Source organism: Schistocerca gregaria, chromosome 1, assembly GCF_023897955.1.
Source record: "Schistocerca gregaria isolate iqSchGreg1 chromosome 1, iqSchGreg1.2, whole genome shotgun sequence".
NCBI lineage: Eukaryota > Metazoa > Arthropoda > Insecta > Orthoptera > Acrididae > Schistocerca > Schistocerca gregaria.
The window spans coordinates 233,109,219-233,123,561 of record NC_064920.1 but is presented as its reverse complement, the minus strand read 5'-3'; the positions used below and the strand labels follow the sequence as shown (position 1 = coordinate 233,123,561).

General features: G+C 45.4%; 1 protein-coding gene across 2 annotated transcripts in view; it reads left to right on the top strand.

Moving 5' to 3' along the window:
• The window catches only part of LOC126338532 (serine-rich adhesin for platelets-like), a 2,400,280-nt gene that overhangs the window by 1,935,795 nt on the left and 450,142 nt on the right, over positions 1 to 14,343 (top strand). For both annotated transcript variants that reach the window (XM_050001562.1, XM_050001561.1), the window contains exon 8: positions 12,638 to 12,802. In XM_050001562.1, coding sequence (XP_049857519.1) covers positions 12,638 to 12,802 — 165 coding nt within the window. The remainder of the gene's footprint in view (positions 1 to 12,637; positions 12,803 to 14,343) is intronic.

Below are 14,343 nucleotides of genomic sequence, written 5' to 3'. Positions count from 1 at the left end.
CGGTTCGTCCAAACAGATGCACAGCACTCAGCTGAATGAGCAACAGCGATACAGGCAGCCAGACTATTTACAGGATCTCTTGGCAATGTCATATGAAGTAAATAGCAGAAAGAGGTTTTTTTACGAGAAAACAGCAGTATTTGTGTTTTATCGAAGACTGCATGAGGGATTCCACGCAAGTGCTCGACCCTGGAACTATAACTAACTTCCTTTTCGCGTTCCTGCTGACGCGGAGGATAAAAACAAGGGTGGCGGTCCGCCAGCAGCCATCACTGGCAGGGAGCTGCTGAGTCAGCGATTCCTCGCCGGGGAGGGGACGCGCGCCCTGAGACAAAGGCAGCGATAAGGCATTAGCAGGCGCTGTCACATTTGTCACCGCATAGCCGGAATGGAATTCGGTTATCGGAAGGCATTATTCAGCGCGCGGCGCCACGCGGACACGGTATCGACCGGCGCGGCTTCAGCGGCCACGCTGGCTGCACTCCCCCTCCCCACCCTGTGCGCCCCCCCTCCCCCCCTCCAATCCCCACTCCCCTTCGTCACGGCAGGTGCGCTAACAGCGCCCAAGATTGATGGCGCTCGAGTTTTGTTACGTCCGCCGGCCTCACCAGGATTAATCCAATGGGCTGCGGAACTGGAGCGCCTAGAATGGTTTCCGATCGCGTGAGCGCTATTTAATTTGTTCCGCGCGCGCGAAGATAATGACAATGAAATGGCGCTCGTAGCTGCTGTTGTGGCCAACTGCTACGTACTCTCTGTGTATGAAGTGGCATCGATGGAGTCTCGCGATGATTTCCGAACGAAATACCCCATAACTTCTTAACTGGTGACTGGTGACCTGCCATAACTAACGAGTCTTTACAATAGTCAAAATAACAGAACTTTCTGGAAGATCATTGCATGTGACTAGTGAATGTTGCTAACACCAAATGGCCTGCCCCGGCAGGTGGTGGTGGTGGTGGTTCGTGTTTAACGTCCCGTCGACAACGAGGTCATTAGAGACGGAGCGCAAGCTCGGGTTAGGGAAGGATTGGGAAGGAAATCGGCCGTGCCCTTTCAAAGGAACCATTTGCCTGAAACGATTTAGGGAAATCACGGAAAATCTAAATCAGGATGGCCGGAGACGGGATTGAACCGTCGTCCTCCCGAATGCGAGTCCAGTGTGCTAACCACTGCGCCACCTCGCTCGGTCTCGGCCGGTGTGGCCGAGCGGTTCTAGGCGCTACAATCTGAAATCGCACGACCGCTACGGTCGCAGGTTCGAATCCTGCCTCAGGCATGGATGTGTGTGATGTCGATAAACACCAACGCCCTTGCCACAGTTGTAACACCGATTCCCGTCAGATCACCGAAGTTAAGCGCTGTTGTGGTTGGCTGGCAACACTCAGCCCGTGTGTGTCTAAATGAGGAGCTACTTGATTGAGAAGTAGCAACTCCATTCGCGAAAACTGGCAAAGGCCGGGTGAGTGGTGTGCTGAGCACATACCCGTCCATATCCGCGACGCCATTAGGTTGAGGATGACACGGCGGTCGGTCAGTATCGTTGGGTCTTCCGAGGCATGTTCGGACGGGGGAAAGAGAGAAAGAGAGAGAGAGAGAATAAACAAAACAGACTCTTGTATATGTAGAAAATACACTCCTGGAAATTGAAATAAGAACACCGTGAATTCATTGTCCCAGGAAGGGGAAACTTTATTGACACATTCCTGGGGTCAGATACATCACATGATCACACTGACAGAACCACAGGCACACAGACACAGGCAACAGAGCATGCACAATGTCGGCACTAGTACAGTGTATATCCACCTTTCGCAGCAATGCAGGCTGCTATTCTCCCATGGAGACGATCGTAGAGATGCTGGATGTAGTCCTGTGGAACGGCTTGCCATGCCATTTCCACCTGGCGCCTCAGCTGGACCAGCGTTCGTGCTGGACGTGCAGACCGCGTAAGACGACGCTTCATCCAGTCCCAAACATGCTCAATGGGGGACAGATCCGGAGATCTTGCTGGCCAGGGTAGTTGACTTACACCTTCTAGAGCGCGTTGGGTGGCACGGGATACATGCGGACGTGCATTGTCCTGTTGCAACAGCAAGTTCCCTTGCCGGTCTAGGAATGGTAGAACGATGGCTTCGATGACGGTTTGGATGTACCGTGCACTATTCAGTGTCCCCTCGACGATCACCAGAGGTGTACGGCCAGTGTAGGAGATCGCTCCCCACACCATGATGCCGGGTGTTGGCCCTGTGTGCCTCGGTCGTATGCAGTCCTGATTGTGGCGCTCACCTGCACGGCGCCAAACACGCATACGACCATCATTGGCACCAAGGCAGAAGCGACTCTCATCGCTGAAGACGACACGTCTCCATTCGTCCCTCCATTCACGCCTGTCGCGACACCACTGGAGGCGGGCTGCACGATGTTGGGGCGTGAGCGGAAGACGGCCTAACGGTGTGCGGGACCGTAGCCCAGCTTCATGGAGACGGTTGCGAATGGTCCTCGCCGATACCCCAGGAGCAACAGTGTCCCTAATTTGCTGGGAAGTGGCGGTGCGGTCCCCTACGGCACTGCGTAGGATCCTACGGTCTTGGCGTGCATCCGTGCGTCGCTGCGGTCCGGTCCCAGGTCGACGGACACGTGCACCTTCCGCCGACCACTGGCGACAACATCGATGTACTGTGGAGACCTCACGCCCCACGTGTTGAGCAATTCGGCGGTACGTCCACCCGGCCTCCCGCATGCCCACTATACGCCCTCGCTCAAAGTCCGTCAACTGCACATACGGTTCACGTCCACGCTGTCGCGGCATGCTACCAGTGTTAAAGACTGCGATGGAGCTCCGTATGCCACGGCAAACTGGCTGACACTGACGGCGGCGGTGCACAAATGCTGCGCAGCTAGCGCCATTCGACGGCCAACACCGCGGTTCCTGGTGTGTCCGCTGTGCCGTGCGTGTGATCATTGCTTGTACAGCCCTCTCGCAGTGTCCGGAGCAAGTATGGTGGGTCTGACACACCGGTGTAAACGTGTTCTTTTTTCCATTTCCAGGAGTGTAAATACAAGAATAATTTGTTCATCATTACGTTGCATGTGAATATGTGTATTCAAGTGTTTTGGGAAAGGCAGTATTTATGGTCTTTCAGTGTTATACAATAACAAATTTTCCTGCTCTCCAACTCGTGAGTAGGCAGCGTATAATAGATTTCAAAGCGATCGAGCAGCATGCAAACGGTCTGATTCCTTGCTTGCTTGGAAATACTCTCTACCCTGAGAAGATAAGAGCTTTCTCTTTCGTGTCTGGCTGATAGAACTATCAACTGATGTGTGTTTCAGGGACAAGGTTATTTTCACCGTGAAAGCAACAGCTTCAAAAAAGTTTCTGCTCAGTCGGATAAACTAACTATTTTGCTTACACATGAAAATCGTTCTATAGGCTACCCATTTCTGTTAAACAAACTGCTACACGGGGCTACCAACGTCTGAGAGCTTTCAGAAATCGCAGCATATAGAAGATACAATGGTGAGAATTGAAGCATTATCTTTCTCGCAGTCGAGTTTATCAGAAAACTGGCACACTGTTGCTGGAAAAGCTATTATATGTAGTTGCATACCTTCTCCAGACAATGCCGATTGTTTTACAAAACCGTGCCTAAATTGGGCCATCACTTTTTGAAATCATACGTTCAGAAATAGACTGAAAAACTTTCATTTTCATCCAGAGAAGGATTGGTAACCTACATAAATTACTATGTAAGGAGTCCCCAATAGACTAACTATAGTAAGAGTGCGGTAAGTCGTTTGCCGGACCATAACTACATTGGAGGCACTTGGTGCCGAGTTTTCTGTGTTTCAGATTGCTAGCATCCTCAGCGGTCTCAAACTACCACTGTAATTGCCTGACGAAGTAGTGTAGTGCGCGGATGATTAATTGATTAATAACAGTAATTGTACTTATATTTAATTGCGTTATGTAATATAATACTGCGTTATATAATATGATACTCTACATGCTCACAGATGTTTACTAAATGTTTTGAATGGTGGTTTTCTTCTACGCACTGCATTGTATTAAACAGCCTCCATTAACTAAAAGTTTCTTGCTACAAATAAGTACTGCATTTGAAGACGACGTCCCTGTAATGTATACACATCAAAAAAAGTTTTGCATCACCTCGGTTCCCTGAGTTCCGCAACCTGTACTAAAATTGAAATAGAGATCAACATAAACATCATTTCCGCCCTTTCTATTGCTCATAAAAACCACACATTGCATGTTGTACCACCATACAGCGAGACCTTCAGAGGTGGTGGCCCAGATTGCTGTACACGCCGGTACCTCTAATACCCAGTAGCACGTCCTCTTGCACTGATGCATGCCTGTATTCGTCGAAGCATAGGCTGGCCGCTCTAGTCGAGCTATGTCGTTATCATGATGGAAGTCATTCACCATATGTGCACGATGGGTTCGCGAATTTTCGTCCATGAAGACGAATGCCTCTCCAATATGCTGCCGATATGTCTGCACTGTCGGTGCAATTGGTTTATTATACAAACTGCTCAAATATCAGTGAAGATCGGCAGTCTCTCAATTATTTGTTTGTGTATCAACAAATATACCCCAATAGACACTTTATACAGTCGTTCCTTTTCGTGTGGGTTGCGAAAGAAATAATCACTTGCACGAGAGGGGCGTCGCTTCCGTCCAGGTATGTATACTGGTGAACAGACCGCCTCATGAACCGCTCGCGAGGATGTTGCTCGGTGTGTTACCGTACAGATACACCGGATCAGCGACCTTTGTTGGTACCGTCACTGTAGAATGTTTGACTTTGTTGACAGAGTTAGAATCTCACCTACACTTGCACCGCTTCATCACTGTCAAAGATGTTCTTCAATTTTTGGGTACAGATGCAGTTCTCTCACATCCGCGCCGGCCGCGGTGGTCTCGCGGTTCTAGGCCCGCAGTCCGGAACCGTGCGACTGCTACGGTCGCAGGTTCGAATCCTGCCTCGGGCATGGATGTGTGTGATGTCCTTAGGTTAGTTAGGTTTAAGTAGTTCTAAGTTCTAGGGGACTAATAACCACAGCAGTTGAGTCCCATAGTGCTCAGAGCCATTTGAACCATTTTTCTCACATCCGCCGATATAGCACCAGTGTTTCCTTCGTTACGAGCGCAAACAACCCAACGTTGCACATTACTGATGTCGACACAATCATCACCATACACATCTTTCATTCTTCTGTGGATTTCAATTAGGGGCACGTTTTATTATGTTAGAAACTCCGCCAGAGCATCCTTTTTCTCACTCGCATACACAACGTCGTGTTACAAGCGACAGTTCCAAGCCCTCTATCGGCAGACAGTTGCAATTTGCTTCAGCGATTGGAAAGATCCACCGATTAATATGCATAGCACGTAATATCTCAACCCACATTGAGAAGAGAATGAAAAAATTGGGAAGCATTACTTTTCAGTACGCCCTCGAAAACTGAAGTTGTCTGAAAGTATTTGTCTCGAATGTAGCCTTGCATGAAAGGACAGTACAGAGAGGAAAAGGATTGAATCTTTTGAAATGTGGTGCTACAGGAGAACACTGAAGATTGTACGAGTAGGTCGACTGACTAATGTTGAGGGATGTAACTGTATCACAGAGAAAAGAGCTTTATCACTCAGTTTGACAAACAAGAGGGAAAGAGAGAGTTGTACGATTAAGTGTGAGCTATCAAGGAAAAGTCAGTTCCGTAATGGAGGGAACTGAGGAGGTAGAAATAGTAGAGGAAGACGAATGCAGTAAGGATATTCAAGCGGATGGTAGGTTGTAGCAGTTATGCAAATATTAAGGCCGGCCGCTGTGGCCGAACAATTTAGGCGCTTCAGTCCGGAACCGCGCTGCTGTGACCGTCGCAGGTTCGAATCCTGCCTCGGGCTTGGATGTGTGTGATGTCCTTATGTTAGTTAGGTTTAAGTATTTCTAAGTCTAGGGGCTGATGACCTCAGATGTTAAGTCCCGTAGTGCTTAGAGCCATTTAGGGCACATATTAAGACTGGCACAACATTAGAGCTGCCCTCTGTGAAAACTACGGTTCGCTATTTTTGGCACAGTACACAGGTGACGTAGTAAATGGTAAGATTACCGCCAGTATTAATAGGGAAAGAAACATTAATGAATATGTGGCAGAGAAAGTGGAAACCGACGACTTCTCCCTCTCATTTTTTTCCCCACATAATTATAACCAGACATCGTTCAGTGTTAGTCCATCATGTATTTTATATCTTCACAAAATATAAATTGTACTTTATAAATAATAGAAATTATTTGATCGCGTGACATATGCTTTTTTGTGTAACTAAAGCAGTTACTTTTGATGCAATTCTTTACATGCACGAACATAAAAAAATATCTATATAACTATTATTGTTATTTTGTAACTAATAGAACGTTCATCGTGAACAAAGAGAAGAGTTTCCTGTTCTTGTTGGTAAGTTCAAAAGTTGTTTATGAATAACAGAAACAAGTTTTATATAAGCTCGATGAAATGCCACAGTCGGTAAAACTGGAACCCTTATAGGATTGTTTGTTGTCCATCTGTCTGTGTGTGTCTCTCTGTCTGTCTGTCCGGTGTTGAAATGAGTATATGTATCAAATGAAAATTATGTCATATATTGAGGTCTGTGTTCCCTCGACAGCTAAGTATTTGGTATTTGCAATCAAAAGAGACTGCCACTTATGTCACATATTTTAACACTCGCAAACTCACGCATAAAAATCTACAGGGCGTAACAAAAATGTTCGGCACAAATTGCAGGACACATTCCTCTCACATAGACGAAGGAATTATGTTACATGAACATTGGTCTGGAAACACTTTGCCTCCATGTTACAACTTATTTTTTCCACCTTGTTAATCATGGTAAACACATAAAAACAGAACGCTATAATCATGGGGAGCATGCTCTCTTGGCGACGCCTGATCACGTTGGGCACCGCCAGTGCTTTGTTTTACATGTCCCGGTTGCCATGCGAAGTACATTGCTTGTTTACAGGTAAATACCAACTGTTCCAGCGATCAGTACTACCGTTGCAAGCGCACGGGTTACTGCGTGGAGTTCACCACAGACTTAGCTCGTCCAGTGGCAGTGTACACAAATGCAGACACGGCAAATGCTCATTTGATGTATGGATTACCTAATGGCAGTGGCGCCCACGCTCAACGTTTGTACCGTGGCAGGTTCCCGGACGAAGGCGCCCCGGCAGGAGAACGTTTGAAGTCATCTTAGGGAACAAGGGATATTTAAGGGTGATACTCACTACCGGACGAGGCCCAGAAGAACAATGACATCGCAATGACGACGACCCCAGCTTCAGTACATCTTCCCGCAACACTAATTGACTATATGACTGTCTAACAAACGTTACATGAGGATCAGCTGTATCCATACCATTTACAACATGTGCAGGCACAATCAGCTGCTGATTTTCCTGGACGGGTGCTTTTCTGCGTATGCTTTATTCAATAAAGTGTCAACCCTGATTTTAGTGCAAAGTTGCTGTTCATAGATGAGGCGTCGTTACAACGAGATCAGACTGTATATTTTCAGAATAGGCATGTATGGGGAGACGTCAGTCCTGACACAACTGTTGAAGCAAGCCATCAACAAACATTTTCTTCGGTGTTTGGGCCGGTATTGTTGATGAGTGCTTGGTAGGGCCTCACTTTCTTCCACCCAGGCTCAACAGACAACATTATCATAATTTCGTAGAGAATGGTCTACCTGTTCAGTTAGCAGATGTGCCTTTAGCTGTGCGCCAAAACATGTATTTCATACATGATGTAGTATCTCGTCATTTTAGTGTTAATATCCGTCGGCTTCTAAATAACAGATTCGGTGACAAATGGATAGGTAGAGATGGACCAACTGCCTGTCCTCCACGCTGTCCGGACCTAAATTTACTATACTTTTTTGTGTGGACATTTGAAAGCTCTTATGTATGGAGTCCCAATACAAGATCTTCAGAGTCTCCGTGGCCGTGTTATGGAAGGTTGGGAAACCATACATAATACTCCAGGGATACATCAGCGCATCCGAGATTCACTACAACGGCGATTGAACATCTCCTGTGAGAAAGAGTTGCATGTGGTATGCTGGCGCGTTCTGTTCGTCTGTGTTTCCCATGATTAATGAGTTGGAGAAATGAGTTGCAACATGGAAACAAAGCGTTTCCACGGCCATGTTCATATAACATAGTTTCTACGTCTGCATTTGAGGAATGTGTCCTGTAATTTGAGCCGTATATTTTTGTTACGTTGAACGGAATGGACAGTGTCTTGAAAAGAGGATATAAGATGTACATCAACAAAAGAAAAACGAGGATAATGGAATGTAGTCGAATTAAGTCGGATGATGCTGAGGGAATTAGATTAGGAAATGAAACACTTGAAGTAGTAAAGGAGTTTTGCTATTTGGGGAGCAAAATAACTGATGATGGTGGAAGTAGAGAGGATATCAAATGTAGAATGGCAATGGCAAGTAAAGCGTTTCTGAAGATGAGAAATTTGTTAACATCGAGTATAAATTTACGTGTCAGGAAGTCGTTTCTGAAAGTATTTGTATGGAGTGTAGCCATGTATGGAAGTGAAACATGGACGATACGTAGTTTGGACAAGAAGAGAATAGAAGCTTTAGAAATGTGGTGCTACAGAAGAATGTTGAAGATTAGGTGGGTAGATCACGTAACTAATGAGGAAGTATTGAATAGGATTGGGGAGAAGAGAAGTTTGTGGCTCAATTTGACTAGAAGAAGGGATCGGTTGGTAGGACATGTCCTGAGACAACAAAGGATCACAAATTTAGCATGGGAGGGCAGCGTGGAGGGTAAAAGTCGTAGAGGGAGACCAAGAGATGAATACACTAAGCAGATTCAGAAGGATGTAGGTTGCAGTAGGTACTGGGAGATGAAGGAGCTTGCACAGGATAGATTAGCATGGAGAGCTGCATCAAACCAGTCTCAGGAGTGAAGACCACAACAACAACATTTTTGTTACACTCTGCATAGGGTACTTCACGTTGTAGTAAAGTGATGAAATTTGATAAGGAGGAAGGTTTCACAATACAAATAAAGAAAAAAAGTCAGAAAATTCGTAATCTGTAATTACAGGACACGAGGAAACATTTCCTTTGTCATTTGTTATCCGACATCAAACTTGAAATTAAAACACTTAGTAGTTCTTCATTCAGGCTCACTGCATCACAGTGGTAAAAGTTAAACATCTGGCAAGGAATGACTTTATTGCTCTTACGACGGGTTTCAGAATGTGTTCATCATCAGATATACAGGAGCAATTACTGTACGTAGATGTGGCATTTCAAGATGTATGTTAAATTTTTCTTTCACATACAACTTGAAACGACCTATCTATGTGCAGTAATTGCTCTTGGATATCTGATGATGGATAAATTCAGGAACGCGTCATATGAACAATAAAGTCATTGATTGCCTGATGATTGTGTTTTTAAGCTGCGACCCATTCAGACTAAATGGAGAATTACTAAGTATTCTGATAACGTTCGCCTACCTCCTTCATGACTTTGTCACATTTATATTACTGAAATTAAAACGGTAAGCTTCAGAAGGCTTTTGGAGAGGATGTTATGTCAAGAGCTCACAAAAATGGTGCAAATGGCTCTGAGCACTATGGGACTTAACATCTGTGGTCATCAGTCCCCTAGAACTTAAAACTACTTAAACCTAACTAACCTAAGGACATCACATACATCCATGCCCGAGGCAGGATTCGAACCTGCGACCGTAGCAGTGACGCGAAGTAGGTTACAGAACACTTGTTCGCCCACTGCTTGAATACTGCTCACTGGTGTTGGATCCGTACTAGATTTGGTTGATAGAAGAGATATAGAAGATCCAACGGAGAGCAGTGCGCTTCGTTTCAGGATCATGTAGTGATCGCGAAAGCGTTACGGAGATGGTAGATAAACTCCAGTGGAATACTCTGCAAGAGAGACGCTCAGTAGCTCGGTACGGGCTTTTGTTGAAGTTTCGAGAACATGCCTTCACCGAGGAGTCAAGCAGTGTATTGCTCCCTCCTCAGAAGAGACCATGAGGATAAAATCAGAGATTAGAGCCCACACAGAGGCACACCGACTATCCTCACGTACTTTCTAGGCGGTTTACTGCTTCTGGTTTCTAGGGGAATCTAGTGATATACTGATCGCCTACGCAAACGAAGTGATCTAAATGAGGTAACGCTCGACAGTTATGCAACACACCTAACTCGCAGGTAACACGGCTACAGTCTTAACCGATCAAAGCTACTACGAAAACTATCTCAGCTACGCTTTCTTAGGATAGTCTGAGATAGCCTACGGTTGTTTTACAACTCTTTTGCCGGCCGGCGTGACCGAGCGGTTCTAGGCGCTTCCGTCTGGAACCGCGGGACCGCTACGGTCGCAGGTTCGAATCCTGCTTCGGGCATAGATGTGTGTGATGTCCTTAGGTTAGTTAGGTTTAAGTTGATCTGAGTTCTAGGGGATTGATGACCTTAGATGTTAAATCCCACAGTGGTCAGAGCCATTTGAAACTTTTGAACAAAAAATTAGATTTAACTCAACACTCTTGTGTGGCCTGTGCAAGTCTCTTAATCTCTGGATAATCTGTGCACCCTACACTAGGTTGGTCATTCGTTCCTATCTTCTCGCCGCAGATTTTTTTATGTTGTCCTATTGTCTTTTGGTTACGCCGAAACGTCTCACTTTTTTGTGATTCCGCTTAACTACAGTATTTAACGCTACTGAATATTAAGATTTGAAATTTACTGCCAGTTATATACGCTAGGAAGTGCTGCATGTATAACTTTCTCTAACATCTCTGTTTATTTACTGTTAATGTTTTGCACTATAGGTAGTACCGATTGATGTTAAGGTAAACTGTGTAATCATTGTTTCATCATCCACAAGCGACATCTTAACTTTAACAGCAACATAAGAGTTATTTGCACTTGATAATTACATGAAACTTTCAAAGTAGCAGACAGTACGATTATTATTATGTAATTCACGTAATTTTCCTGTCAGGTCCTGTGTACATTTTGCACGCTTACTTTTGTTTAGCACAGTATTGTCTACACTCGAATTTTGGTTTGATTAATTGTAATAACCCATATCATTTTAAATACCGTAGAAATTTCATTCGCGCATTAGTTTTTAACACTGATAGCACCTCTAAAAGTGGTTGAGTTTGCAACATTTGATCAAATATTTTACCATTTACGAAGTATAACCACCTGTCAACACATATGCAGTATCTAAAAGCAATTATTTGACCTACCTCTGACTCATACTCAATATATATTTGATTGCCTTGGTAAACTGGAAAACGAATGTTCAAAATTATACACACTGACAGCATGGTTCAAATGGCTCTGAGCACTATGGGACTCAACTGCTGTGGTCATTAGTCCCCTAGAAATTAGAACTACTTAAACCTAACTAACCTAAGGACATCACACACATCCATTCCCGGGGCAGGATTCGAACCTGCGACCGTAGCAGTCGCATGGTTCCGGACTGCGCGCCTAGAACCGCGAGACCACCTTATTATTATCGTTAAAAATAGTATTATTTTAGTGTAAAGTAAAAGTGCAATACTGCATAGCCGTAGATTTATTGTGCGACGTGTATGTGAAAACGTCAAAGGAATTATTTTCATTACGAGAAGAGAAGTGCCAGTCAAAACGGCATCCATGTTAAATCCTTTATTGCAGTGTAAGTTCATCTATTAATTGCCATAAATTCAGAGTTAAATGGAACTGGTGTATAGACTATTTATTTAATATAGAATCTATGTCTCACTCCTTCATGAAGTTATTTAAGTTTCTTTGTGTTTCTGCCAAATAGAGAGTCCACAGTCACGAATTATTTCGTCGAAATCGGACGGAAGTTGCATCCGGCGAAATATTTTCTCCGCGCCAAATTCTACTGGCAAATGCATGATAAACTACGGTCCCTTAGGAAATTCATGTTGAGCTATCCAAAAATAATTATATTTTGAATAGGCATTTACTGTCGTCTGCAATGCAACTTCCGTCTGATCAGACGTTCCAACAAGAAACAGCCGCACACGGTCGGCGTTCGCAAATATATTTCCACCGTTGATTATAGCTATATGTTGCAGCACAAAAGTAAACATATTGTTATAATTAGCGACTACGAATGGGGACATTTCTAACTGTATGTTTATTTATACACATTACGTAAACATATCGTTATAAACTATCCATTTCCGATTTAGAAAATCATTTGTAAGGGGAAACCTAAACAAAAACAAACGTTCATGATGTATTCTTTCTCCATGAAAATACTATATACAAGTAATAGAAAGTAACAAACACCCAGAAATGACTGACCTGTGAAATGTAACATTGTTTCCGTCTTCGTCTTTGCTTCCATCATACTGTTACAATTGATAGCAGCACACAAACGAACCCTGTTTCCCTGCAAATGGCGGCTTCTATCACGTTCAATGTGGGGACGCGAAACTAGCGACAGTGCGCGGTCTGGTTTTTATTTAGTAAGTGTATGAGCGTAACTGAGACGGGTCGCGCGTTGGCGCTGTTGCAGGCGACGAGCAGCTCGTCGGGCAACGACGGCCTGACGAAGCAGCAGCTGGAGCTGATCCAGCAGATCATGGAGCAGACGCAGCAGCAGCACGCGGCGGCGCAGAAGCAGCAGCAACAAGCCAAGCAGGAGGCGGCGGCTGCCAAGACCCGCTCGTGGGCGGCGCAGGTAGGCCGCTGGCCGGGCAGCGCGCGCCACCACGCTCTCCCTCCCACCGACAGGTGCGGAGGGCGAAGCCGAACCCGAAACTTGACCTGGCGCGACGGGAATCCTGTCGATTATCTACCGGCTGATCAAAATGTCAGTATAACTCTGAAAACTTTATAAACCACGGAATAATGTAGATAGAGAGGTACAAATTGACACGCATGCTTGGAATGACATGGGGTTTTATTAGAACAAAAAAATTAATTAATTAATTAAAAAAGTTCACAGAATGTCCGACAGATGTCGCTGGACAGTCAGTGACTGCGCATGACAATCGTGATACAGAATCGCATCATCCCCCGCCTGGTTGGTAAACACCTGCTGGAAAGTACGATGTTTATGCAGGATGGCGCTCCACCCCATATTGCTAGACGCGTGAAAGATCTCTTGCCTGCGCCGTTTGGTGATGATCGTGCGCTCAGCCGCCACTTTTGCCATGCTTGGCCCCAGACCTCAGTCCGTGCGATTATTGGCTTTGGGGTTATCTGAAGTCGCAAGTGTACCGTGATCGACCGACATCTCTAGGGATGCTGAAAGACAACATCCGACGCGAATGCCTCTCCATACCTCCGGAAATGCTTTACGAGGTGCATTCAAGTTTTTTTCTAATTAACTACTCACCCGAAATCGATGAAACTGGCGTTACTTCTCGACGTAATCGCCCTGCAGACGTACACATTTTTCACAACGCTGACGCCATGATTCCATGGCAGCGGCGAAGGCTTCTTTAGGAATCTGTTTCGACCACTGGAAAATCGCTGAGGCAATAGTAGCACGGCTGGTGAATGTGCGGCCATGGAGAGTGTATTTCATTGTTGGAAAAAGCCAAAAGTCACTAGGCGCCAGGTCAGGCGAGTAGGGAGCATGAGGAATCACTTCAAAGTTGTTATCACGAAGAAACTGTTGCGTAACGTTAGCTCGATGTTGGTTGCTTTGTCTTGGTGAAACAGCACACGCGCAGCCCTTCCCGGACGTTTTTGTTGCAGTGCAGGAAGGAATTTGTTCTTCAAAACATTTTCGTAGGATGCACCTGTTACCGTAGTGCCCTTTGGAACGCAATGGGTAAGGATTACGTCCTCACTGTCCCAGAACATGGACACCATCATTTTTTCAGCACTGGCGGTTACCCGAAAATTTTTGGTGGCGGTGAATCTGTGTGCTTCCATTAGGCTGACTGGCGCTTTGTTTCTGGATTGAAAAATGGCATCCACGTCTCATCCAGTGTCACAACCGACGAAAAGAAAGTCACATTCATGCTGTCGTTGCGTGTCAACATTGCTTGGCAACATGCCACATGTCAGCCATGTGGTCGTCCGTCAGCATTCGTGGCACCCACCTGGATGACACTTTTCGCATTTTCAGGTCGTCATGCAGGATTGTGTGCACAGAACCCACAGAAATGCCAACTCTGGAGGCGATCTGTTCAACAGTCATTCGGCGATCCCCCAAAACTCTCCACTTTCTCGATCATGTCGTCAGACCGGCTTGTGCGAGCCCGAGGT